Source organism: Plecotus auritus (assembly GCF_963455305.1).
Source record: "Plecotus auritus genome assembly, chromosome: 1".
NCBI lineage: Eukaryota > Metazoa > Chordata > Mammalia > Chiroptera > Vespertilionidae > Plecotus > Plecotus auritus.
In genome coordinates, this window is record NC_137770.1 from 30,020,658 (window position 1) to 30,046,046 (window position 25,389).

The window sequence follows — 25,389 nt, forward strand, 5'->3', positions numbered from 1 at the left end:
GAAATTGGAAGGAAAAGCTGGTGCATTCCTGCTTCTTGCTCAGAAAGTTTCCCAGCTATGGGGCTCCCCGGACTGCTGGCCAGGGAGTCTGGACACAAACCTCCACAGCCAAGGTGCCCTCAGAGCTGCCCTTCCTGAGAGCCCCTCAGCCATCCCTGCAGGCTCTTCCCACTGGAGGTGAGCATGTTCTTCCCCTGGGACCCTACCATCCAGGTTTGGGGATAGGACAAGGGTTTCCCCAGCACAGGCAAGAAGGACACAGGCAACTCATCTCCTGGGAAAAGAGTCGTGGACACATCGCTCCCTAGAAACCATTGACACACCCGTCCCTAGCCTGTCGCACAAACCCTTGGGATGTGCCACCAATGTCCGGGAAGGAAAGGTACCGCTGGATTCATTTCACCCCGAGGTTTAAGAGCGGAGGTGACTCGCTGGGCCTGGAGAAGACACCCTCCTAAGGCATCCAGGACTGAGCAGAGGATGAGAAAGGGCTGGACTTGGACTGGTGCAGGCCCTGGACTGGGCCCCAGGAACAGAATATCTGGGGCAAAGGAGAGAAATAAGTCCCTGGTCCCAGAAGCAGCCAAGTGGTAAAGGAGCGTCAGAAAGGTGGAGGAATTCAGGAGAGACAGGGCAGGCTGGGCAGATAAGGCTCTGGGCTCTCCCCTTTGAGGCCACAGCCAGTTGCATAATCCTTCTATTTGCATTCTGGCCTGGACAGCCTACCAGAGTAGGACATATCAGACCCACGACAGCTCCATTTGTCCTGACACTTGGCCTCGGGAGGTGACCGAAGGTGTCCAGCCAAGACTGAGCAGCAGAGGGAGCCAGGGCGTGCAGGTCTCCCGCTGCAGCAGGAGGATGGAGGCCCTCAATGTGTCTGTCCCACTCAACTTCTCCCTGCCGCCCAACTTCGGCAAGCGCCCCACCGACCTGGCGCTGAGCGTCATCCTGGTGTTCATGCTGCTCATCATGATGCTGTCGTTGGGCTGCACCATGGAATTCAGCAAGATCAAGGCTCACTTCTGGAAGCCCAAGGGGCTGGCCATCGCCCTGGTGGCGCAGTATGGCATAATGCCCCTCACTGCCTTTGCCCTGGGCAAGCTCTTCCGGTTGAACAATATTGAGGCGATAGCCATCCTGATCTGCGGCTGTTCCCCTGGGGGGAACCTGTCCAACATCTTCAGTCTGGCCATGAAGGGGGACATGAACCTCAGGTAGGACTGGGAATGCGGAGGGAGCAGCCTGGGGACACGGGCCACACTGGAGGGATCACAATCGAGGGGGGAATCTGGGCTAAAGACAGGAGAGGAGAGGAGTGGGGGCCGGGTGGATGGTAGGGCTCGAGGTGGCAGGCATTTATTATCAAGACCTTATGCCGGGCTGGGAGCAGGAGCTGAGGTGTGTCTTGGTTTAAGCACCACGCCAAAGGGGCCACGCTAGTCCAGTGGCATTTTGGAGACCCCCTACTCCCAGAGGCATCTCAGGTGGGGCATAAGGATTGTTTTAAACCAAAGGGGCCTCTGGAGAACTTTACCTGCCTACACTGGGGGACAACTTGTCTGCTTTGAGGCCAGAGATCTGACAGGGGGTGCAGATTGGTTCCAGACATCTCCATGGAGACCAAGATTTGGCTTGGAATCAAATAGGCACCTCCAATTCCTACAGAGCAAGCAGGAATTTCCAAAGCTCCTCCAAACTATCCAGGCAGACGGGATGTCTTCCCTTAACTTGCCCCATCCTCCCATCAGACACAGGAACATTTCCATGTGAAGACACAACCAGGTAGACCCAAGAGTTTCCCAGCACCGCCCAGGTGATGCTGGGCCTCACCTCATCCAAACTGGTGTGGGGCTGGGGGGAAGGGGAGAGCGGGGAGTGGGACCAGCAGCATCCCCTATGCTGACCAAGGAAACATCTGCAGAAGCTCCTGCCTTTATCTAGGCCTCAGCGTCAAGCTGTGTCCTTTGGTTGGGTCCTCAGTAGAGGTGCTTTTCTAGCGGGGAGGGCAGTGGATTCAGATAGTCCAGCTGAGTGTCTGTCAGCGCCCTGCCCTTGGCCGACATTTACTAAGGAAAGCACCCAAGGAAGAAAGTCCCTCCTGGTGATGCCAAGTGAGGCCAGGATGTATTTTTAAATGAAAAAAAGAGAATGATACTTGGGGTTTACTAGGACCCGCCATCTGAGCAGCTCTGGAGTCTCTACCCATAGGATTCAGCCCTCACCGAAGTAGACTATGGAAGAGAGGAGCTAAGGAAGAGGCTTGGCTTGTCCAGTCTCCCAGGGGAACATATCCAACATTGGAGCACCACACTCTGAGGAAATTCTTCCCTCTATCTAATCCAAATCCTGCCTGCTGCAAAGCAAGCCCTTGGTTTTTGGGGGTTTTTTAATTTTTTAAAAAAATTTTTTTTAATTTTTATTGATTTCAGAGAGGAGAGGGAGAGAGAGATGGAAACATCAATAATGAGAAAGAATCATTGATCGGCTACCTTCTGCATGCCCCCAACTGGGGATCGAGCCCACAACCCAGGCACATGCCCTGACTGGGAATTGAACCCTGACCTCCTGGTTCATAGGTCAATGCTCAATCACTGAGCCACACCAGCCAGGCAAGCCCTCAGTCTTAATCTGGCCCCTGGACAAGGCTCACTGCGGCCTCTGTGTCCTGAGAAACCCAGACTACATCCTAATTCTGGCTGAGAAGGGATGCGGGAAGTGGCTGTCGGGAAGGGGCCTTCTGAGGACTTTTGCATCTGTAGAATAGCAGGGCAGGCGGGCCAGTGTAAAGGACAATGGGGGAGTGTGTCAGTGTCAGTGGCCAGATGCCTCTGCCTCTTTAGCCCAAGGGCACTGGCAAGGTCTCTTCAACACAGCTGCATGTCTGAGGCCCTCAGCCCCCACCCACATCCAGTGACTCGGGGATGGGACCTCGATGCTGTCCTGCTCAGCCTCCTTGTCTGGGGACCTGGAGATGGTCACTTCTACCTGGGCCCCCCAAGAGATAATGCTCTGCCTGGACAGCCACCTTCCAGCAGAGAGCCCCTTCCCATAGGCACACCTCCCGTGCACACTAAGCCACGCCTCAGACCCCCTGACGGAGCATGAGCTCACCATCAGCCATCACACGTTACCAGACTTCGTATTCCAATGTGAGTTCCTCCAGGACAACGTGGGGCATGTAGTGTAATTATGATAATGAGACCAACAACGAGAAGCCGCCCTGCACTGCGCCAAACAGTCTACCTGAGATCCTCCTGCAGCAGCCTGCGGGGAGGTGCCAAGATCGGGAAACTGAGCCGGGAGGGTCCAAGCCTGTGCTTTTTGCACAGACATCTTCAGGGTCGGGCCTGAGCATAAAGGAACACAATGCCGGGAGGTCCCCCTAAACAGTGCAGGCGCCCTGGATGCTCTCTGGGCACAGGAACCCACCACCGCCGCAGCTTCCTGCTTTTCCAAAGAGGGTAGGAACTCCCTTTTTATGTGAAATCCCTACAACTCATTAAACATTTTTAAAAACACCAGGCAACTGCCCTACCTGGTTTGGCTCCATGAACAGACTGAAAGGTCAAGGGTTCAATTCTGGTCAAGGTCACACACCTGAGTTGCAGGCTCGATCCCCGGCCCTGGTCAGGGCATGTGCAGGAAGCAACCAATGGATGCTTCTCTCTCTCTCTCTCTCTCTCTCTCTCTGTCTGTCTCTCCTCCCTTCCACTCTCTCTAAAAATCAATGGGAAAATATGTCCAGGTGAGGATTAACAAAAACCAAAGCACTGTGCAGTCAAACAATACATGTCAGAGGCCAGATGCCGCTCAAAGGCTGCCAGGGTGAACTTCTCTGTAAGCACCGGTCATGAGGAAGCTGATGTTCAGAGACTTGCCCGAGGCTTCCCAGAATTTGTGGGAAAGTGGTGTCTCCTTCCTGGGACTCTGCCTCACAGATGGAGTGATTCTGGGGCGGCCACCATCACATTGCAGGTGGGCAGGCACATTCGGGAGGCCGGGCCACCAGGCAGCCACTTAGACAAGCTCCAAAAAAGCAGGTAGCCCCAGGCAAGAGAAAATATCCTCGAAGTTGAAGCGAGCCCAGCTTGTCAGGGACAGAGGGTCCCAGAGGGAACTGGCCCCTCTGAACACCTGTGACGCCCCTCAGGTTCATCTGCTCCCTCTGACCCAACTCACAGCAGAGACCAGAGCCACTGGCTGTGGGGCAACAGACATGGACACAAGCCAAGGATTCCCACAGCCCTACCCACCATGACATAGGGAACCTAACCAGGATGAGATGGCAGCCTGGCTCCCAGAGGTCTCCACTTCACCAGAGAGTCTGGCAAGTCCCCTCCCAGTTCCCTCAGCTTCTGCCTCTATCGATAGGGGCTCTGACACAGCGTCTGAAAGCAGGGTGGTGCTGTGCCCCGAGAACTTAGGCAGAAGGGATAAATAAAAAACCAAACATGCTCTTTCCCTCTGCCCCCTGGCTCCCCGAGAGGCCACCGGGCCCACACATCACTATGGAACAGGTCCCAGTCTCGGAACTCGAGCCTGGTGGAGTCAAGCTCCCACCCACCCCCATTCCTGTCCTTCAGGGTAAACTGGGGAGCATGATAATCACAGATTCCAGCAAATCGGGAGGTGGTTGTCCCTGACCAGGGTCCAGCACTTACCAATGTGGAGGAGGTACCTGAAGGTGTACAGCCTGTTCCCACACCCCTGCATGCACAAGGCACACCAAGTCCCAGAGCAAATTCCAGAGCTGCCGACGCGCCAGGCCAAAGTAAGCATGACTCCTCTGCTCAAGGACATCCAAACAAGCCCACCCGCGTGTGGCCTTTCTCCTAAGAGGGATCAAAAGCTAGCACCGTGTGCCCCGCCCCACTCTCTTCTCCCTGTCCCCACCCCGCAGGGAGCACCTCCTGGAATTCAGCACTATCATAGTGTAATTTATGCTATTACTCCTTAGGTACTGATCCATAAGCAAGATACACTGTTGTGTTTGCCTGTTTTCAATGTCATACAAACACTATCATACTGCCCATGTCATTTGACAACCTGCTTTTTTTGAGATAAAGGCATAGAAATTAAATAGCTCCTTTGTGCATTTGAACTGCCGTGTAGTTTGCTTGTGTTTGTTTATCTATTCTCCTGCTGTCAGACATTCATGTGGACTTCACGTGTTGCTGCTGTGACCGGCCTTGGGCATGTGCCTCAGTGCTCACGTGTGAGAGGGTATATTAACAAAAGCGGGCAGCGGGTCGTGGGGTTCACGCATCTTCTACAAGCTGTCTCTAAAGTAGTTGAGCTTTTTCCATGTCTTCCTCTGTATTTGGAATTATCAGACTTTTCCATTTTTGCCATCTGGTGAGACTAAAAGGGGTCACAGTAGTTTTAAATTTTTTTAATTTCATAGGAGGTATAGTACCTTTTCAAATATTTATTGGCCATTTGGGTGTCCTCTTCAGAAAATATATCCTTTGTCAATTTTTTTACGGGACTGTTGTGTTTTTCCTCATTAATTTGTAGTTTGTATTGTTTTTATATGTTGCAACAGTCTACTCACAGTTTGGAGCTTGTCTTTACACTTTGATAATAATGTCTTATAACACAGACTGCTTATTTTAATTCAATCGAATTTGCCAATATCTTTTCTTGACAGTTTCTGTTTTTTGGGTTTCTTTAGGAAGTCTTTTATTACCCTCAAGGTCATGAAGATATTCCCCTAAATTTTCTCTGAACCGTTTTAAAGTTTTGCTTCTCACATGGAGAGCTTCAGTAGACCTAAAACTTATTATGCATGCTGCGATCTAATTTTTTTTCTATATTACAGAGAAAATCCCCAGTGCCACTGAGTTAATTTTTCTCCAGTGATTTGTAATGCCATCTCTCCCACAAACGAAATCCAAAAATATGCATGTGTTTGTGTCTGGGATCTCTCTTCTCTTCTATTGGTCTATGTGACTATTCTTGCACAATATCACATTTTCTTAATTACGACTTTATAATAAATCTTGATTTCTGAAAGGTAAGTTCCCCCTCCCCTTCCTTGTTTTTTCAAATTCACCAGCTATTCTTTTTTTTAATATATGCTTTTTTAATTTTTTTATTGATTAAGGTATTACATATGTGTCCTTTTCCCACCATTGCCCCCCAGCCTCCCACTCATGCCCTCACCCCGCTCTTGTCTGTGTCCATTGGTTAGGCCCATATGCATGCATACAAGCCCTTTGGTTGATCTCTTCCTTTTCCCCCCACCCTCCCCTATCTTCCCTCTGAGGTTTGATGGTCTGATCGATGCTTCTTTGTCTCTGTTTTTGTTCATCAGTTTATGTTGTTCATTATATCCCATAAATGAGTGAGATCATGTGATATTTATCTTTCTCTGACTGGCTTATTTCACTTAGCATAATGCTCTCCAGTTCCATCCATGCTGTTGCAAATGGTAAGAATTCCTTCTTTTTTACCGCAGCGAAGTATTCCATTGTGTAGATGTACCACAGTTTTCTAATCCACTCATCTGCTGATGGGTACACCAGCTGTTCTTGACCCTTTACTGTTACACTTTAATTTTGGGATTAGTTCTCAAGTCTACAAAAAATGTTGCTGGAATTTTGGTTAAATTTGCATTAAATTTATAAATAAATTTATAGGCCATCTTTATAATTTGAGTCTTCTCGTCCATAGAAATAGTGCAGCTTTTCTTTTACTTTGGCCTTATTTTATACCTTTCTATGAAGTTTTATAATTCATCCCCTAAAGATCTTGCATCTTTTTTACTCATTTCTAAATATTTTATAGTATTATGATTATAAATGGCACCTTTTTAAAAAAATCATATGATGGTTCTTTTTCCTACTAGACCAAGACAATAGAATTTTTGGTATTAATAATGTATTCAGAACTTCATGGATCTCTTTTTTACTAGTTATAATTGAAATTCACTTGGATTTCCTCTAGAGACAGTCCTATCATTGGCATATGATGGAAATTTAGTTTCTTCCTTTCCCATCTCTATACCTTTCTTATTTCTTGTTTTGCTGTGCTAGCAAAGACCTATATGTAGTATAATTTACAACAAAGTTGATGATACTGCTATTCATCTAATTTTTCACCATTAAGTTTACTGTTTCCTGTAGATTTTTGATAGATAACCCTTTTCAGGTTCAGGAATTTCCATTCTGTTGCAAGTGTGCTAATTTTTATCATGTATGAACAGTGAATTTTGTTGAGTGACACTTTTCTGCCTATAAAATGATTATACCATTTTTAATTCGATAATAGATTATCTAATGTGAAACCATTCTTTTAAAAAAAAAAGAATAGTTTGTTGGGGTTTTTTAGAGACAGAGAAAGGGAAAAGGGAGGAACATCAATGGGAGGGCTTAACCTCCATCGGCTGCCTCCTACATGCGCCCCCCCCTCCACTGGAGATCAAACATGCAATCCAGGTATGTCCCTGACCGAGAATCAAACCTGCCACCCTTCCGGGTACGGTACAAGGCTCTAACCAACTGAGCCACACCAGCCAGGACCAAGGTTTTAAATTGTGTGTTTTTTAAAAGATACATTCTTTTTTAAAAAAAAAAAAAAAATATATATATATATATATATATATATATATATATATATATTATTGATTGTTTACAGAGGAAAGGAGAGGGATAGAGAGTTAGAAACATCGATGAGAGAGAAACATCAATTCAGCTGCCTCTTGCACACTCCCTACTGGGGTTGTGCCCGCAACCAAGGTACATGCCCTTGACCAGAATCGAACCTGGGACCCTTCAGTCTGCAGGCCTACGCTCTATCCACTGAGCCAATCCGGTTAGGGCCAAGGTTTTAATTTTGATGAAGTCACATTTTTGTTTTTTCTTTGGTTGTTTGTGCTTTAGGTATCATATCTAAGAAACCATTGCCTAATCCAAGATCATCTCCCCCGTGTTTTTGAATATTGCATTATATTATTATTCTGTCCCAAATATTACCTTTTTTTCATTATTTCATATTTGACCCATGAGATAATTAGATGTTTTGTTTTTCCAGTTTCAACTCTCCTCTTTTAAGAAGCCTAAGATATCAATTCTGGCCCCTCCCTTGGGCATTAAAACCTAAACTTCCAGATTATCACAACTAACACTCGACCCTGGCTTCATTTCAGTCAACATTGTTTCATTAAAATACTGATGAAATGCTGTGGGAACTTAATTCTTGTTTTTATCAGTCCCTGGTAAAATTGCCTTAGCATGTACCTCACCTTGCTTAAAGTTGCGGGACCTATCAATAACTTTAAATGAAGGCACTTTACTTGGCATTCTTTGTTTCTGATCCCTGGAAACCTCCCTTACTTTCTTGCAAGCTCACGCCTGTGCTTACGTTCTTAAGGGAGGGTTTTCCCATTATTCAGTCCACAGGATTCTTTAGGGTCCCTGCTCACCTCTGACAGCTTCCTGTCCTGAGGTGCCTCCCACTGCTGCTGTTCTTGATGGCTGCCCTCTGGCCCCTTTGGACTAGGCTGTACTTGATGTTCATTTAAGCCATAGTTCACCTGTATGGACACAATGAAGATGAGGATGGGGCTGTGGAAAGGAGGGATACACCCTTACTGTGATTTTCCTGAGGTCTTGACAAGCCTTCTCCCCCTACCACCCGCCCCCAACCTTCCCACTAGAATGGAAGCCAAAGCCACATAGTATAAGGTCAAAATCCCCAAATCCAAGAATGCTTCCTACCAGCTTCATTCTCTCAGCTGGTCTTTCTGGAAGGCCTGTGCCTACACAGGGTCCTGGGACTAACATGTATTGCATTCCAAATGGAAATGGTAACAGGACAATTAGGATACAAATTAGAGCTGAGAGGATGTATTATTCAGGCTCTGAGACTCACACTCAAGTTATCTTAAATAATGTAAGGATAAAACACAAAGCAAATAACATGAGAATTATCAGTGTTGGGGACTGGAACTGCAGTCAGGATGCAAAGCAGGTCTGATGGCCAGGCTATCCGGTCACTCACTCAGCAATGGGTAACTAACGGCTGCTGCCTTCTCTATCGCTCCACAACAGGCACTCCAATTATTCTGTTTCTACGGCTTTGCTGCTATTTCTTATAGTCCTTCTAATCATGGCCTCTGTTTACTTTTTCTTCACATGTTTTTGGCTTCTGCCTGACCATCCCTCCGATGACACCCCCTCTCCAAGACCCAGGGTTCTATCACTGTGTCTCATATTCAGAATCTCCAAGGGAGAACATGTTCTTGATGTAGTTAATCCTTGTTATCCCAGTTGGACACAGCCATTGTGTCCAGGCATCCCTAGGCTCTGAGACAGACACGACTGTGGGCCGGGTGCTATTCTGTGATCCAATGGGACATAGTCAGAGTGATGAAGTCACACGGTTAACTTTCTTCTGAATGGGCTGTGCATAGGGCAAGTGCTCAGAGCAAAGAGCGTTCTGTTACAAAGGAGATCATGCAGGGAGTGAAGCAGCTGGACAGACCTGGGTACAAATCCTGCCTCAGCCTTTGCTACCTGCATGATCCTGGACAAGTCACCACTCCTCTGGTCCCCAGCTTCCTCCTCAGCTACCAAGAACAGGAAAGAAAGCAATGTGTGTCTGGTAAATCAGCACTCACCAAAAGAGTCTATATTAATGGGCTTTCTCTCTGCACTTTCCCTGTCTCCCACCCAGCATCGTGATGACCACCTGTTCCACCTTCATTGCCCTGGGCATGATGCCCCTCCTCCTGTATGTTTACTCCAGGGGGATCTATGATGGGGACATGAAGGACAAGGTGCCCTATGGAGGCATTGTGTTATCACTGATCCTGATTCTCGTTCCTTGCACCATAGGCATCTTCCTCAATGCCAAAAGGCCACAATACGTACGCTATGTCACCAAGGTAAGAACCTGGGGGCAGGGCAGGGAGCAAGAACGCTGCTATCCTCTCAGTGTATGGCTTGAGGCAAGTCATTGGGCTTTTTCTGTGTTGGATTTGTTCCTTGTTTTGTTTTTGTGTGGTTTTTGGGGTGTTTTTTAAAAAGACCTACTATTAGGACACCTACTCCATAGGATTGTCATGTCCCCTGAGAATACTTTCAAAAAGTTAGGAGGAAAAAGAAAAACACCACACACACTATAAGGTATTTTATAGTCATTACTAGAGTCCCAGCACACGAAATCATGCGCAGTAGGGTCCCGAGGTCTAGCCTGCGCCCATTCACCAGTCCTCAGTCCCACCCCGCTGCCGCTGACACCCACCCCAGTTCCCCGTTCACCATCTGGCAATCTATCAGAGCCTGAGGGCCAGGGGGAGGGACCAAAAGGTCAGCTGTTCTGCCCACTCACCAGTCCCCAGTCCCACCCCACCACCGCCACCCACCCCAGTTCCCCGTGGTTCCCTGTTCACCATCTGGCAATCAGAGCCTGCGGGCTGCGGGGAAGAACTGAGAGGTGGTCAATGCACCTCATAGCAATTGGTTGATCTTCTGGTCGTTATGCTGTTATGGTTGCTGGCCTTTTACTATATAGGATTTTAATAATAAAATTAAATTTTTATTATGCACCTACTAATGCTAATCTTTCTCCTACACTGTCCAAGGATTCACTGTTCTCAAAGAGTTTATTGCAGAAAGTAAAATAGCACATGAGAAACAAGACCCAACACAGTGCACAATCAAGCATTGGCAGAGTACAAGGAGGTGAGGTTAGTGAGGGCTGGGTAGTCATGGAAGGCCTCCTAGAGGGGACAGTCTTGAGCCAGACCATGAAAAAAGGATGGGACTTGGGTAAGCCTGGGACAAGCGTGAGCACAGGAGTTCAGAGGGCAAACTTGGCTGACTGGTCAAGAAGCCAGAGGGGCCAAAACCGGTTTGGCTCAGTGGATAGAGCGTCGGCCTGCGGACTGAAAGGTCCCAGGTTCGATTCCGGTCAAGGGCATGTAACTTGGTTGCGGGCACATCCCCAGTGGGGGGTGTGCAAGAGGCGGCTGATCGGTGTTTCTCTCTCATCGATGTTTCTAACTCTCTATCCCTCTTCCTTCCTCTCTGTAAAAAATCAATAAAAAAAAAAAAAAAAAGAAGAAGCCAGAGGGGCAGAACCCAGGGAAGAGGTGTATGCACACTCCCAGCCATTTCAGGAGCAGGATGGGAGGAGACTGGAGTGAGTAAAACTCCAGAGGGTTTGGGGTAGCACTGTGGTCACAGACAGGGCATCATGCCACTGCCCTGTCCTTGGAAGAATCAGATTCTTGGGGGGCTACCAGGGTCCCTCTCCCAACTTTTGTGACCTCAGAGCTCAGTCTCTGTCAGTCTCCACTCAGGCTCACTGCTCATCACTTGTCCTTGGGAAGGACTCTGCCTCCAACATTCTGAGGGCCTGTTTCTGTCCTGCCCCTGTTTCTGTGTCCTCGGACCAGTCTACACAGCATGCTACCTAGAAGCCAAGGCTTAGCAGCTGCTTGAGCCCTGAGATAAAAGATCTGTAAGTCAGCCCTAGCCGGTTGGGTTCAGTAGATAGAGCATCAGCCTGTGGACTGAAAGGTCCCAGGTTTGATCCCAGTCAAGGACACATGCCCAGGTTGTGGGCTCAGTCCCCAGTAAGGGGTATGCAGGAGGCAGCTGATCAATGATTCTCTCTCATCGTTGATGTTTCTCTCTCTCTCTCTCTCTCTCTCCCTTCCTTTCTGAAATATATATATATATATATATATATATATATATATATATATATATTTTTTTTTTTTTTTTTTTTTTTTTTTAAAGGCTGCAATTCAGGTTTTCAGGGTTATTTGATTCTCACACTATCACTGTCAAGAGTAGTTTTGCCCAGTACTGATACTGTGCCACAGCTCCTTTCCTGCCTGTTGAAAGACATGGATGCGCCCTAGCCGGTTTTGCTCAGTGGATAGAGCATCAGCCTGTGGACCGAAGGGCCCCAGGTTTGATTCCGGTCAAAAGCACATGTTTGGGTTGCAGGCTCAATCCCCAGTAGGGGTTGTACAGGAGGCAGCCTATCAATGATTCTCTCTCATCATTGATGTTTCTATCTCTCTCTCCTCCCTTTCTCTCTGAAATCAATAAAAATATATTTTTTTAAAAAGACATGGATGCAATTCCTCGTCTATGCTGATCACCCTACTCCACTCTTGGCACTTCCATTCTCTCCACCCTTGCTTCTCAGAAACCTCCTTTTTATTGATCATGTCGCCCACCTCCACTGCTCCATCTCGTTCTCGTTTCCAGAACATCTCTGAGTTAGTTCTTCACAATCAGCATTGATACAATGAATTGCCAAACCTTTCTACATGAATATGCTTTTAAAACTCAGTATGTCTTAAAAGCATCTCTACCCCATGACGGCTCCTTCCCTCCGCCCCCTGTGATTATCCCAATGAACAGCATTCCATTCAACATGCCCAACTGCCTGAGCCAGAAACTGGAAAGTTATTCTCAGCGTCCCTTTCCCCACACCCCAACCCCGGACTCACGCTAATCAGCGATTCTCAATTCTACCTGCTTTTACTCGAATCCATCCATTCCTCCCATCCTAGCCCACTGTCTTCATTCTGGCCTCTATCCTCTCTCACTAGACAACTGAAATAACCTTTAACCTGGCTCCCTGACCCTGTCTTACCCTGAGAGTGGAAAGTTCAAATGCCATCATGTCACCACTGCTTAAAGGCCCTCATTGGGTTCCTTACTCTCCCCCACGATAAAGTTTAAACTCCTTACTGTGGCTCCTCTGGCCTTTCTTGATTTGGTCTCAACTGACCTCCCCAGTCTCAGCTCTTTTCTTTGCACATGTCCTTTCCTCCACCTGGACACTCCCCTCTCCAAGTCCCCCTCACTCATCACCTTTCTGGGCTCACACCCACTCACCCTTCATATCTCAACACAAATGGCATCTCCCCCAGAAGTTTTCCTTAGCTCACAAGCTGGTCCTATTTACTCCCACAGCACCCAACACTGGGCCCTTGCAGCATTTATCACACTGTGTTATAAGTACCTGTGTGTTTATTCATTCCCCTCACCCTGAGCTCCTCAAGGCGAAAGATCCTAAGGCTGTGTCTTAACACTGAATCCCAGCACCTGTCACAGTGCCCCCACAGCCCACACCTGATAATAAATAAAGGAATGAAGGGCATGTTCTGTCTCTCCCACACATTACTAGGAAAAAAAAATTCCAGAAACGTGTTTGTGTCCATCATTTCATTTATCCACCATAGCTTGTGGGGGTGTGGAAATAAAGAAAAAAAAAAACACAGAATACAAAAATATGAAATGACCCCTGATATAATGTAATGTGACTCTACCCTTCCCCATTTTATAGATGAGAAACCCAAATAAGTAGAACCCTAAGTGCAATTGATATAAGAACATATGCCTCATTTTTACCTCTGAATAACTTTAATCAAAAGTGTTCTGAAGGTGCAAAAAAATCTCAGATCTTAAAGCTGTAAAGTCCTTCACAATAACCTTCTAACCTGGCTCCTACTTCATTCCCATTTTATGGGTAGAATAACTGAGGCCCAGGGGCGTTACTTGGCAGAGCCTAGATTATCAGTCAGTCTCCTGCTTCTGTTGTGCTGCACAACCACTGCTCAATCCCACACTGAAAATGGAGTCAAACTAACCCCAGAGAACATTGAAAGGGCTACGATTCACCTGGAACGGAAGGACAAGGACCAGTAACAACCGCATAAAAGGTGATTTACAAAGCACAGGTATACATGAGACCCAATTTACTGTGGCTAAACCCCCAGGGTTAAACCACCAGAGGTGAGGGGCTCCATTTATCAAACACTCCCAAACAGCACTCATTCCTGTGAAGATGCAGACAAATGTGCAGCCACAAGGCAAAGGCTGACATTTCCTTGCTTTTAAGGCTCTTTCATCTCCCTGTTCCATAAACTATGAGTTACACGCTGAAAAATGAGCCAACAATCATCCCAGCCGCTTTGCACACTTAACCCTCCTAGAGATTTCCAAATGAAAGTTAACTCCTAAAAACTGGCTCTGGCGGAAGGTATCGGCTCAAACTCTGTTCAACCAGTTGCATTTCCTAGTGGGAGGTCATAGATATGCCAATATACAAGGTCAGGGTCGCCCTATTTAGAAAGGCAATTCAACTAGCACTTTGCCTTACCCATGCAAGCGTTTATTCAAGGCTGTGTGGTTAGACCAGGAGCCAGTTTTACCATAAGCCTTCCACCACTCTTTTAAAAAGGGTCCAACCATTACAGTGACTCAGCCACTCTACCTATGCTTTTGTCATACCTGCTGCTACTGATGAATTAACCCGACCCCTTTTGTCACATAGCTTCTGCCAACTTGTGGCTTCTGCTGCTCCCAGGCCTCTGTGTCTTTAATACTTGCATCTGCTCCTGCGTCCCTGTAATTCTGAAATCTCCCAAAAGGAGAGGATGCGACTAGTTGGGTCATTCACCAGCATGTGTAGGCCACCTCTGTGGGAATAGTTTGGGCCAGGTCATCTCCTGGGTCAAGCTGATGGCATTGGCTGCCCATGAATGGACTCATCGCAGCCTCAATCACTCATGAGAGGGCAGTGCAGTCAGGTGGTACAAAAACCACAGTGACCTGTGGTGAAGCAGGTGGTTGTGGACATGAGATTTCCACAGATGACAGGACTGAGTGTGACAGGAAACTTTGGGATGTTAGTTTCTTCTCCTTTACCTATCTCTCTATATAAAAGGCTAATATGCAAAGTGTCCCCTCAGGAGTTCGACCGGGAGACTGGGAGTTCGATCACTCGCTATGATGTGCGCTGACTACCAGGGGCAGTACGGAACAAAGGAAGGCCCAAATCAGCCCTGATTACTGACCAGGCCTAAGGACCATACCTGTGCACGAATTTCGTGCACTGGGCTAGTGAGTAATAATAGGAGCTACACTTTAATGAGTGGTTTTGATGTGGCAGGTCATAGAGGTTGAGTGACTCATTGAAGTTTACACATCGTGAAACCAGCTGAGGCAGTTTCCACACCAGGATCACAGGAACATCTGTGCTCATAACCACTCTACAGCCCCCAAGAGTGGGAGACCGAGCAAGAGTGAGAGTATGAGAGTAAATGCCCACAGAGAAAAAGGGCTGCCGGATTCATGGGGCAATTCCTGTAGCCCAATGCCCTGCCCCTCCCATTATCCACTACACTCTTTTGATGGGATCAAAAACTATTTGGTCATTCAATCGAAGACAACAGACAGGAATCCAAAAGGAGAAATAATTCAAACTGCAAGAGCAAACTGAGCAGTTCATCAGTGAAGTCGTGTAGTAAAATTTGAAGCATGTGGGTATTGATGAAATCTGTGAAATTCCTTCCTATCCTGGAATAGGAACTAGTTTGCACAGGTGATATTTTATATGACCACATCAGTTGGAATAAGGATTTAAAACACAGAAATGCAAAGCTGCAGCTGAAATTTGAGGAAAATAAATTTTAAAATGCTACCAAGACAACCTTGTGTATCTAATTAGTGCCATTGAATGGTACACTAAAAAGTGGTTAAAATGGCAACTTCTGTATTATAATTTATGACGATTTTTTTAAATGGTACTAAGGGTAGCAAATGCTACACGTGAATGAACTGAAAACTGAACCAACACATATAATCATTACATTTGCTATGCGTATGTATTTACTAGAATATATCTTTACTCAAACAATGAGCAAGACAAAGAGCATTAAATCTGTGCATATATATTATCAGTTTGGAGTGTATCTTTCTCCAAAATGCAAACAATTAAATGCACTTTTATTTTTTTATTATATTTTATTGATTTTTTACAGAGAGGAAGGGAGAGGGATAGAGAGTTAGAAACATCGATGAGAGAGAAACATCGATCAGCTGCCTCCTGCACACTTCCCACTGGGGATATGCCCGCAACCAAGGTACATGCCCTTGACTGGAATCGAACCTGGGACCCTTGAATCCACAGGCTGACGCGCTATCCACTGAACCAAACCGGTTAGGAGAAGAAAATGCACTTTTAAAGTTTGCATCCTATGTCACCTGCTAAAAAATCTTAACATTGTAATCTACACTAATAAGAGAGAAAGATGCAAATTGACTGTACCTTCACGACACCCACCAACCAATCAGGAGTGTGTATGCAAATTAACCCAACAAAGATGGAGGGTTAATTTGTATACACAGGCACAAAGTGAAGACTGAAGACTGAAGGCTCCACTGCGGCCAGAGCCAAGCCTGAAAGCTGAAAGCTTGGCTCCACTGCGGCCAGAGTCAACCCTGAAGGCTGAAGGCTTGGCTCCGCTGCGGCCCGGGTCCCGGGTGCTGGAGGAAAACCAGTGCCAGCAGCCAGGGGAAGGAAGGCCTATTGCACAAATCTTCGTGCAACAGGCCTCTAGTTTCATTACAAATCTATTGAAAATTGTATTGATGCAACTATAAAAATGTTTAATAAAACAACATTGCTTTCATATTAAATATTAACATATTTAATAGTAATTATTAAGGGCAATAAATGTTGCTTTCACAGCACTTGCCTGGGATAAGGTGGTCACCTGCATTGTTTCTATGACGCCATTATTACCCAAGATATTTCTGAAACTCTCTTTTGGGAACTTCCTTTGTAACCAATTTGCAGGTCACTCAAGAAAGGCACATCCCTTTACATTTGGGATCTAAACCCACATTACCTGTCTTCATCATCCAACTTGTTTACCAGCTTCACTTCAAATGATTCTTGGCAACTTCCCAGAGTCAAATTCATCCTAGAACGTATGAGGTCCCTACCCATAATGGCGGTATTTGAGACAAGTAGGACAGGTTCTAAGAATAACAGATTAAGTCCCCAACTACTTGGAGCAATGACAGTATTGTTGGATTGTGTACACAAGCAATTAACAACTTTGCAAAAGAATTTTTAATTTACAAGAACCACTTTGCAGGAGGACTGAACCGTCTCATTCCTTCAGAGCCACTTACTGAAAATCGGCTATCCACAGATATCCAGCAGATGCTGCACTTGGCTTAGTCTTCAGTAACAAGTGTTAATCGGGTCTCTGTCCTCCAAGAAGCTTCCTAGCTACTGAAAAGAATCCCAAAAACATGGAAAATAAAGGTCTTTGTATTCCCTTCCACTTCAAGTAATTTTTAAAAATTAAAATGTCTTTCCCCTCCAATGCCCACCTGGGCTTCACCACGCCTCTCTGCTTCTCCCTATCCTCACCCCCAACCCTTTTAATGGCCTTTTCTTGTGCTCATTCACAGGGAGGAATGGTCATCATGCTTTTGCTCAGTGTGGCCATCACAGCACTCTCTGTCATCAACGTGGGCAAGAGCATCATGTTTGTAATGACACCCCACCTGTGGGCCACCTCCTCGCTGATGCCCTTTATAGGCTTCCTGCTGGGCTACATTCTCTCTGCTGTCTTCCGCCTCAATGGACAGTAGGTATTACTTTAGGTCTCACTGTTCTGTGGGCCTCATTCTTGTCCTGGTCTCTCAGGAAAAGGATGAGGAGATCTGAGATCCGGGGAAGGCATTTCGCCAGCAATATGTTCAAAGGCATTAACTGAACAAGGGACTTTGGACTGAAATATTGGGAAGGTATTGAAAGGGTTAGAAACATTAATCCAGAGACCAATGGCATCTCTCTAATCATCCAAAGAGCAGCAAGTCATGGCTCCCTCCAGAGGCTAGATTCCATCTCCTGCTCAACTCCCTGGTAGCTAATGGCACTGTGGTATCACTGTGTCATTATGACAAATGTTGATCATATTCTTCCTCTTCCACATTTCCTTTTTTCCTTTGACAAGAACACCATCAAGTGACAGCTCTGCTAAATGGCACTCAGAGCTGACGTAGCAGGGACCTCAGCTAGAGTCTAATCCAATTCACAAACAGCTGCTACTTTAAGGGAATAGGTAACTTTGAAAGTCTGGAATGGGAACATCAGACACCCTCGCTATACAAAGCAGTACATGTCCAGAACTTTTGCTCTTTTCAAGCATAGTAGACAAATGCTTATGCAGTTTACATTAGTAGCACCCTAGCGCTCCCGCCCGCCCCCTCAAAAAACTTGTGTTTTAAAAATATGATTTTAAAATAATTATTCATACAGAGAACAAGTTCCCAGTAGGAGGTGGGGTTGGGGAGCTGGGTAAAAAAGGTAAAAGGATTAAGAAGTACAAATTGGTAGTTACAAAATAGTCACGGGGATGTGAAGTACAGCATAACAAATATAGTCAGTAATACTGCAGTAACTATATATGGGGCCAGGTGGGTACTAGAATTATCAGGGGATTACTTTGTAAATTATGTAACTGTCTAACCACTATACTGTACACCTGCAACTAATATAAAATAATATCAACTGTAATTAAAAATTTTAAATAATTTTTAAAAATAGTCATCCATTTTAAAAAAACATGCTAATAAAGGACAAATAGTACAGGATATAACACATGGTGATATAGTAGAGTCAAAAGACTTCCAATGACCTCTTGACATCAACTTTCACGACCGAGTGGTAGGGATCATAACGGCCCCAGCATCAAGTACCGCCAGAGCAGTCTTCCACATATGCTGAGACAGCTCTCAGGGGTTTTAGTAAATAACAATTATTTTAATACACTCATTACAATTCAATGAATTAAACGTACATTTATTAAATGTAAACATCCAATTCTTTAATTCATAAAATGGGAAGCAAAACCAAGAGACTGTATTCCAATGATAGATAAATGTGGCTCAATCAGGTTTATTTTTTTCATCATCACGTTTTAGAGTTAAAGGTAACAAAGCCAGAAACTTGGGAACAGGACAAGATCTTCAGGCATTTCAATCCTCTACTATATGTTGAAAAGTGTAATTGTCCTGTATGTAAGTCCAATATAACAAGCCAATGATTGGAACTGGTTCACACCTTCCTTTCCTCCCTCACCAGCTGGACATTTCTCCAAATTTTAATTTAGTGACCCTACAAAAGTGGACCAATCATCCATTTCCAAGACAATAAAAAATGATCTCATGAACCCACTTCCACAAGGCTGGATTGGTGGTTTTAACGTGTGTCAACTTCCCTTTTCCTGAACCATGTGCACTCCACTCCCTGGCACACTTCCTGTCTCAGACTGTTCAAGTATCTGGGAGGGAGAAGATAGGGAAGTGAGGCTGTACACTCCTGCCTCTTCCGTGAGGGCATATGGGGTGGTTGTTTTGTAACCTACACAGATGCAGGCGCACTGTCAGCATGGAGACTGGATGCCAAAATATTCAACTCTGCTCCACCATCCTCAATGTGACCTTCCCCCCTGAAGTCATCGGACCACTTTTCTTCTTTCCTCTCCTCTACATGATTTGCCAGCTCGGAGAAGGGCTTCTCCTCATTGTCATCTTTCGGTGCTATGAGAAAATCAAGCCTTCCGAGGGTGAGTACTGAATTATTCTCCTTGGAGGTCTCACATATTGGAGAAAAACAAGTTTCTGGCAAGGACCTGTTAGATGGCGCTATAACTATCAAGTCACTAGAAACCAGGTAGCAACAAGAAGTACGAAGGGCCTCAAAGAGCCAAGGCTACTTCACTCACTGCAGTTTTGGGTGGAGTTTGCCTCATGGGACTAGGTAATTTGGCTGCTTTAACTGAGGAAATCATGTATAGGGCTCAGGATGAGAACATAGGACAGAACCATTTTGGCCAACAGATAGCTTGAGGCGTCAGTTCTGTGAAAGACGCTATTCACGAGAGTTCAGGAAATTTGTACTGTAGGTTCTCATGTCTTAGAACCAGGTCAGAGTCCCAGCACCACTGGCACCCCTACAGAGGGAAAGCATTCAAGCAATGCAGCCTAATAACCCTGAATCCAAAACAGAGGATCCCAATTCTGGTTACACAGTAAAGAAAACTTAAGTAAGCTTACTGAACAATCACTTTCACAATCTGGTCTGATTTGCTTTATACCTTAATCTGATTACTACTGGATTAATCACTTCCTAGCCAATTAGCACCTATTTTCTAAGAGGCTCAGATCATTTCATTCTCTTCCAAACATAATCAAAACTCAAGAAAGCTCAGAGTCCCTTCCTCAAAGTGGAATTTAACACTATATCTTTTTTTCTGAACCAGGAAACAACCTTACTTGATAACATTTTAGTATTTTATATTCTAAACATTAGTATATTCATAATCACTCAAACCCTCAACTCTTATTTCTAAGAATTTAATTGAGGGCCCCTTCAAAACCTTTCTAGGCCCAGGGGACTGATTTACACCCTAAAAGAAAGATGAAACTTCCCTGGTAAAATTATCTTATAGCAGCAAACTCAGATTTGCAATGAACTAAAATGCAATCATGGTTATCAAGCAGTCAAAAGAAATAGAGGATTATACTTCAGAACCATATATAAGTTTTAGTTCAAAACTACACTGAGTGGCCAGATTTATTATGGTCTCTGAACACATAATAATCTGGCCAGTGTATATCCTATATAATAAAAGGCTAATATGCAAATTGTCCCCCTCAACCAGGAGTTTGACCAGCAGGCAGGCCGGCCAACCGCCCATGTCCCCTCCCCCTGGCCAGGCTGGCCAGACCCCACCCATGCACAAATTCATGCACCGGGCCTCTAATATAAATACATACACACACACACACACACACACACTCAGTGGCCAGATTATTATGCTTTCAGAGATCATAATAATCTGGCTACTCAGTGTATAGTAGAACTGTAGAAAATCTAGTCTGATGCTTATCCAAGAGCAACTCAGAAGTCTGTTGCCCATTGAAGTCTCTCCACCCTCTTACCAAAAAAATGCAAGAGAGGGGAAAAGTTTCTACAATAACCCATCAGGTTCCTAGTCTTAGTCCCAGAAAGGCCCAGAGTGACCTCATGGGACCATTCTCTAATTATGGGTATTTGGCTTTCAAGACCTAAAATGAACTTCATTCACAATGCACTTCAGAAGACCCTAGGACAAAACTATGTGAAAGCACCTTACTTTGGGACCTAATGGACCATAAGGACCCAAGCAGCAGTACTCAGGATGAAGAATCTGCCAAGTTTTTATGGTTTTGATATCTGTACCCTTCTACAGAGATGTGAGAACCAGAAATGTAGACCCCATCTTCACAGCTCACCACAGCCATGCAGCTTGAAAAAGTAGACCCAACAAAATGGGGAAAGGGAGGGGCATGGGAACCCACCTTGGAAGACTTCCCTGAAGTTCTTTTCTCCCTGACCCCTGCTTGCTCCCCAATTGCAGTCAACAACTTCGCTTAAATTCAACTCCCCTATTGAATTGCATGTACAATGAAGTTGGACATGGAGTCCCAGAGTCAGTCTTCTGCTAATTAGACCTTTTGTGACTAGTATTACCATTAGGGATGTTGAGGGAAAGCAAATCCTTTCAGAAGTAAGACATGGAGGAGAGATGGTCAAGAGATGGTAAAAAAAAAAAAGCCCACCCTAGGGATAAATTGGTCTTTTGTCTTAAAGATTGAACAAGCTTTATATTTACCATTCTCTCATTCTCCTCTCCCACCCATAACCCTTTTCAACTTGACAGATAAGACAAAAATGACCTACACAGCTGCCACAACTGAAGAAACCTTTCCAGCGGCTCTGGGAAATGGCACCCATAAAGAGGAGTGCCCCCCTTACACAGCCTAGCCTTCCCCCAGTGACCTGGATTCGGGTCAGAAGATAATTCAGAAGGAAATGTGGTAAACTACAGAGAAAGCAGAAAGATGAAAGGAATACACCAGCAGTGACTGAGTCTTTCTCCAACATTTCCAGCAGAAACTATCAGCATCATCGAGTCTTGCCTGGAGGACAGATGGGGGTGGCAGGCGGTCGGGGGGTAGGGAGGTGTCTAATTCTAAAAGCCTCACCTATCTCCAGCTTAGAATTTGATACTTGTTTTAAAAAAAAGACTTGCTCAATGACAATCCTTTGAAGGGAACCCAAACTGCCTTTTACCTCTACATCCCTAAAACAGTGCCTGCTAGGCATATATAACAGGCACTCTTTCTCATTCTGGCCAGGTGGCTTAGATGGTTGGAGCATAATCCCGTACACCAAAAGGTTGCCGGTTGGGGTGCCTCTGGGAGGCAGCCAATCAATGTATCTCTCTCTAAAATATCAATGAACATATCCTTGAGTGGGGATATTTTCAAAAAACACTTGATTTGTGAACTAGTAAAAAAAATTTTCCTCAAAATCAAATACCCAAATCCAGTTCCAAGGGGATTTTGTTTTTAATATTTTTATTGATTTCAGAGAGGAAGGGAGATAGAAACATCAATAAGAATCATCGATCAGCTGCCTCTTGCACGCCCCCTACTGGGGATCAAGCCCGCAACCCAGGCTTGTACCCTAACTGGGAATCGAAACATGACCTCCCGGTTCATAGGTCAATGCTCAACCACTGAACCACACTGGCTGGGGCCATTTCAAGTTTTATTACTAAAAAATAATGCTCAAAGAGCTGCAGAATTAGTAGACTTCCTTTCTAATAACCTTAAAAATCCAGATCTTGTTCCTTCCGTCACTACTGGGATTAAAGCTCCTGAGAACACAAGTAAAACACCAAGTATGCAAAAGCAACTAGACAAGACAAACTCAAAAACTTGGCCATAATGAAAGACTATAATCCCACTAGAGGGGAAAGCTGTAATCCCAGTGTGGTGGTGGGGGGGGGCGGGGAGGACTTTAACAAGAAAAAGCCAGGCAACAATATAAAAATCAATAGAATTGTTTCATTAATCTAATAATTCTATATCCCATCAGTTCATCGGTGGTTTTCACATTAAGGTCCCTCAAAATTCAGAGTTAAGATATTGCCAAAATGAGTGGTTTCTCAATTTGAAGAAAATACTCAAATTGATATTCTTAAAGTTAAAAGTTTCTCCAATAAAACTTAAACATTTTGCATATTGTTCATTAAGCAGTGGGTCAAATATTAACAACTAATATTAATAACACTTCCAAACAGACTACCATGCCTAGCTACTTTTCACATCATTTGACGATTAGATACAACTGAAACTGACAAATTTCAGGACATCAGTCTGGCAAACGTCCAGGACTACCAATATTCCCGATACCAGAGCAAACTTAAGAATCACTGATTTGGGCCACTAATACCCTATTAAAAATGAAGATTTGTGAAAAGGTCTACCATTTATCTTTTTTACATATTATATCCATATTGACCTGTGTATGCCAATTGTTTTCTCTAAATGGAAATGGCACCCATAAAGAGGAGTGCCCCCCTTACACAGCCTAGCCTTTCCTAGCAGACATTATCTGCTAGGAAACTTGGTTAAGTACAACAAAGCAATATAAGAATAAGTTTAGCTTTTTGAGGAAGGGAAGGCTGGACTTAAGATTTAATGCCCTCTGTGTAAAAAGGTGAAGGGGAATATAGTCAATAATATTGCGATACGTCTGCATAATGACAGATTGCTAGACTTACTGTGATCACCATTGTAAGATGTCAAATCACTATTATACACCTGAAACTAATGTTATATTATACTAGAGGCCCAGTGCACTAAAATTCATGCACTGGCGGGGGGCGGGGTGTCCCTCAGCCCGGCCTGCACCCTCTCGCAGTCCAGGACCCCTCGGGGGATGTCCACCTGCTGGCTTAGGCAAGGAGCGGGCCTAAGCCACAGTCGGACATCCTTAGCACTGCCGAGGAGGCAGGAGAGGCTCCTGCCACCACCGCTGCACTGGCCCAGCTTGTGGCTGAGCAGAGCTCCCCCCGTGGGAGTGCACTGACCACCAGGGGCCAGTTCCTGCATTGAGCATCTGCCCCCTGGTGGTCACTGCACATCATAGCGATCAGTCGTTCCTGGTCATTCCACCGCTAGGATTAATTTGCATATTACCCTTTTATTATATAGATTATACAGGATACCAACTATACAAAAAAAAAAGGTTGCAGGCAAAATAGATGCTACTCTCAAACTTACCTTACAGCTTGCTAGATGAAAAGTTGCACAAAAGCTGCACTATGCCCTGCAAAGGCTTGTCTTAAAACTGCTTGCGCTCACGCCCACTCCGCTCATGACTTCTCAGAACCTGGATCTGAAAATTTAGGCTAACTTGTTGGTTCAAACTAAGTCAGTCTTCTCTACCTTTACATAAAGGGTCTTATTTTATTGCCTCGCTGTATAACAAACTATTTGTAATATTAAAACAGTAAGGCACTTATTTTACAGGGGTGGAAAAATCAGAAAGTCAACTGGTAAAATGTCCAAGTACCACACTTATCACCAAGGTATATTTTAAAAACCCAAAGGGGAAAAAACTAGGTTCTACCATTTTATTTTTCTTAAACCTCACCCAAGGACTTTTTGATTTGAGGAAAACATCAATAGGTTGCTTCCTGAACACCCCCTGACCAGGGATCGAACCCGCAACCTAGGTATTTACCCTCACAGGGAATCAAACCTGTAAACTTTTGGTGCACCGGACACTTCAACCAGTGGAGCCACCCAGCCAGGGCAAGTTCTGGCGATTTTTTTTTTTTTAATATATTTTGATTTTTTACAGAGAGGAAGGGAGAGGGAGAGTTAGAAACATCGATGAGAAACATCAGCTGCCCCCTGCACACCCCCCACTGGGGATGCGCCCTCAACCAAGGTACATGCCCTTGACCAGAATCGAACCCGGGACCCTTCAGTCCACAGGCCGACGCTCCATCCACTAAGCCAAACTGGTTAGGGCCCATTTTATCTTTTTAATACATTTTTACTGATTTCAGAGAGGGAGATAGAAACATCAATGATTAGAATTATTGATCAGCTGAATCCTGCACACCACCCCCCCATTGGGGATTGAGCCCGACTGAAACCAGCACATGTGCCCTGACCAGATATCAAACTGTGACCTCCTGGTTCATAGGTCAATACTCAATCACTGAGACACACCAGCTGTGTGGTTCTGCCCTTTTAAATAAAGCCAGTGTCCTCCATCCAAATTAACACATTGCAGACCAGTAGTTTTATTGCTAGCTTTATCCAGTGGCCAGGTAAGTTTCTATTGAACGAGTACAAAAGACGTCTTACATAAATGTTAAAGCCTTGCTTTAAAATTAAATACCCATTGTTTTTTGAAGTTATTACATGTTCTTACAAGCTAGTATCTTTTTAAAGAATTCTCGTAATTGGCCACAAGCCTTAGAACAGAAAACACGAGAATTCTCGTGATCCATCCGCAACATGTTAACATATCACATGAATGCTCCCTAAAATAAGCTTCACAATTTTATGGCCCAAGTTCTAGCCTTCAACAGAGGGAAGCGGGCATGCCAGTAAACCAAAAAGCTTCCAAATCCAAACCCCAACTAGAAACTCCCCAGGCGGATCCGACACTTTGTGGAGAAAAAAAGCAATCTTTTTG

At 45.1% G+C, this 25,389-nt stretch overlaps 1 protein-coding gene across 2 annotated transcripts; it reads left to right on the top strand.

Annotated features, from left to right (window-relative positions):
- The first annotated feature begins 678 nt into the window (after positions 1–678).
- SLC10A1 (solute carrier family 10 member 1) lies at positions 679–25,106 on the top strand. 2 transcript variants are annotated; one of them, XM_080649921.1, is made up of 5 exons: positions 679–1,217; positions 9,682–9,892; positions 17,244–17,422; positions 19,209–19,405; positions 21,545–25,106. In XM_080649921.1, exons 1-5 carry the CDS (start codon positions 862–864, stop codon positions 21,646–21,648), a joined length of 1,047 nt encoding a protein of 348 aa, XP_080506047.1. In that variant the 5' UTR covers positions 679–861; the 3' UTR covers positions 21,649–25,106. The 2 variants fall into 2 exon arrangements, with proteins under 2 accessions (XP_080506047.1, XP_080506048.1); XM_080649922.1 differs by having other exon boundaries at positions 734–1,217; positions 9,754–9,892; positions 21,545–24,958.
- The last annotated feature ends 283 nt before the right edge of the window (positions 25,107–25,389 follow it).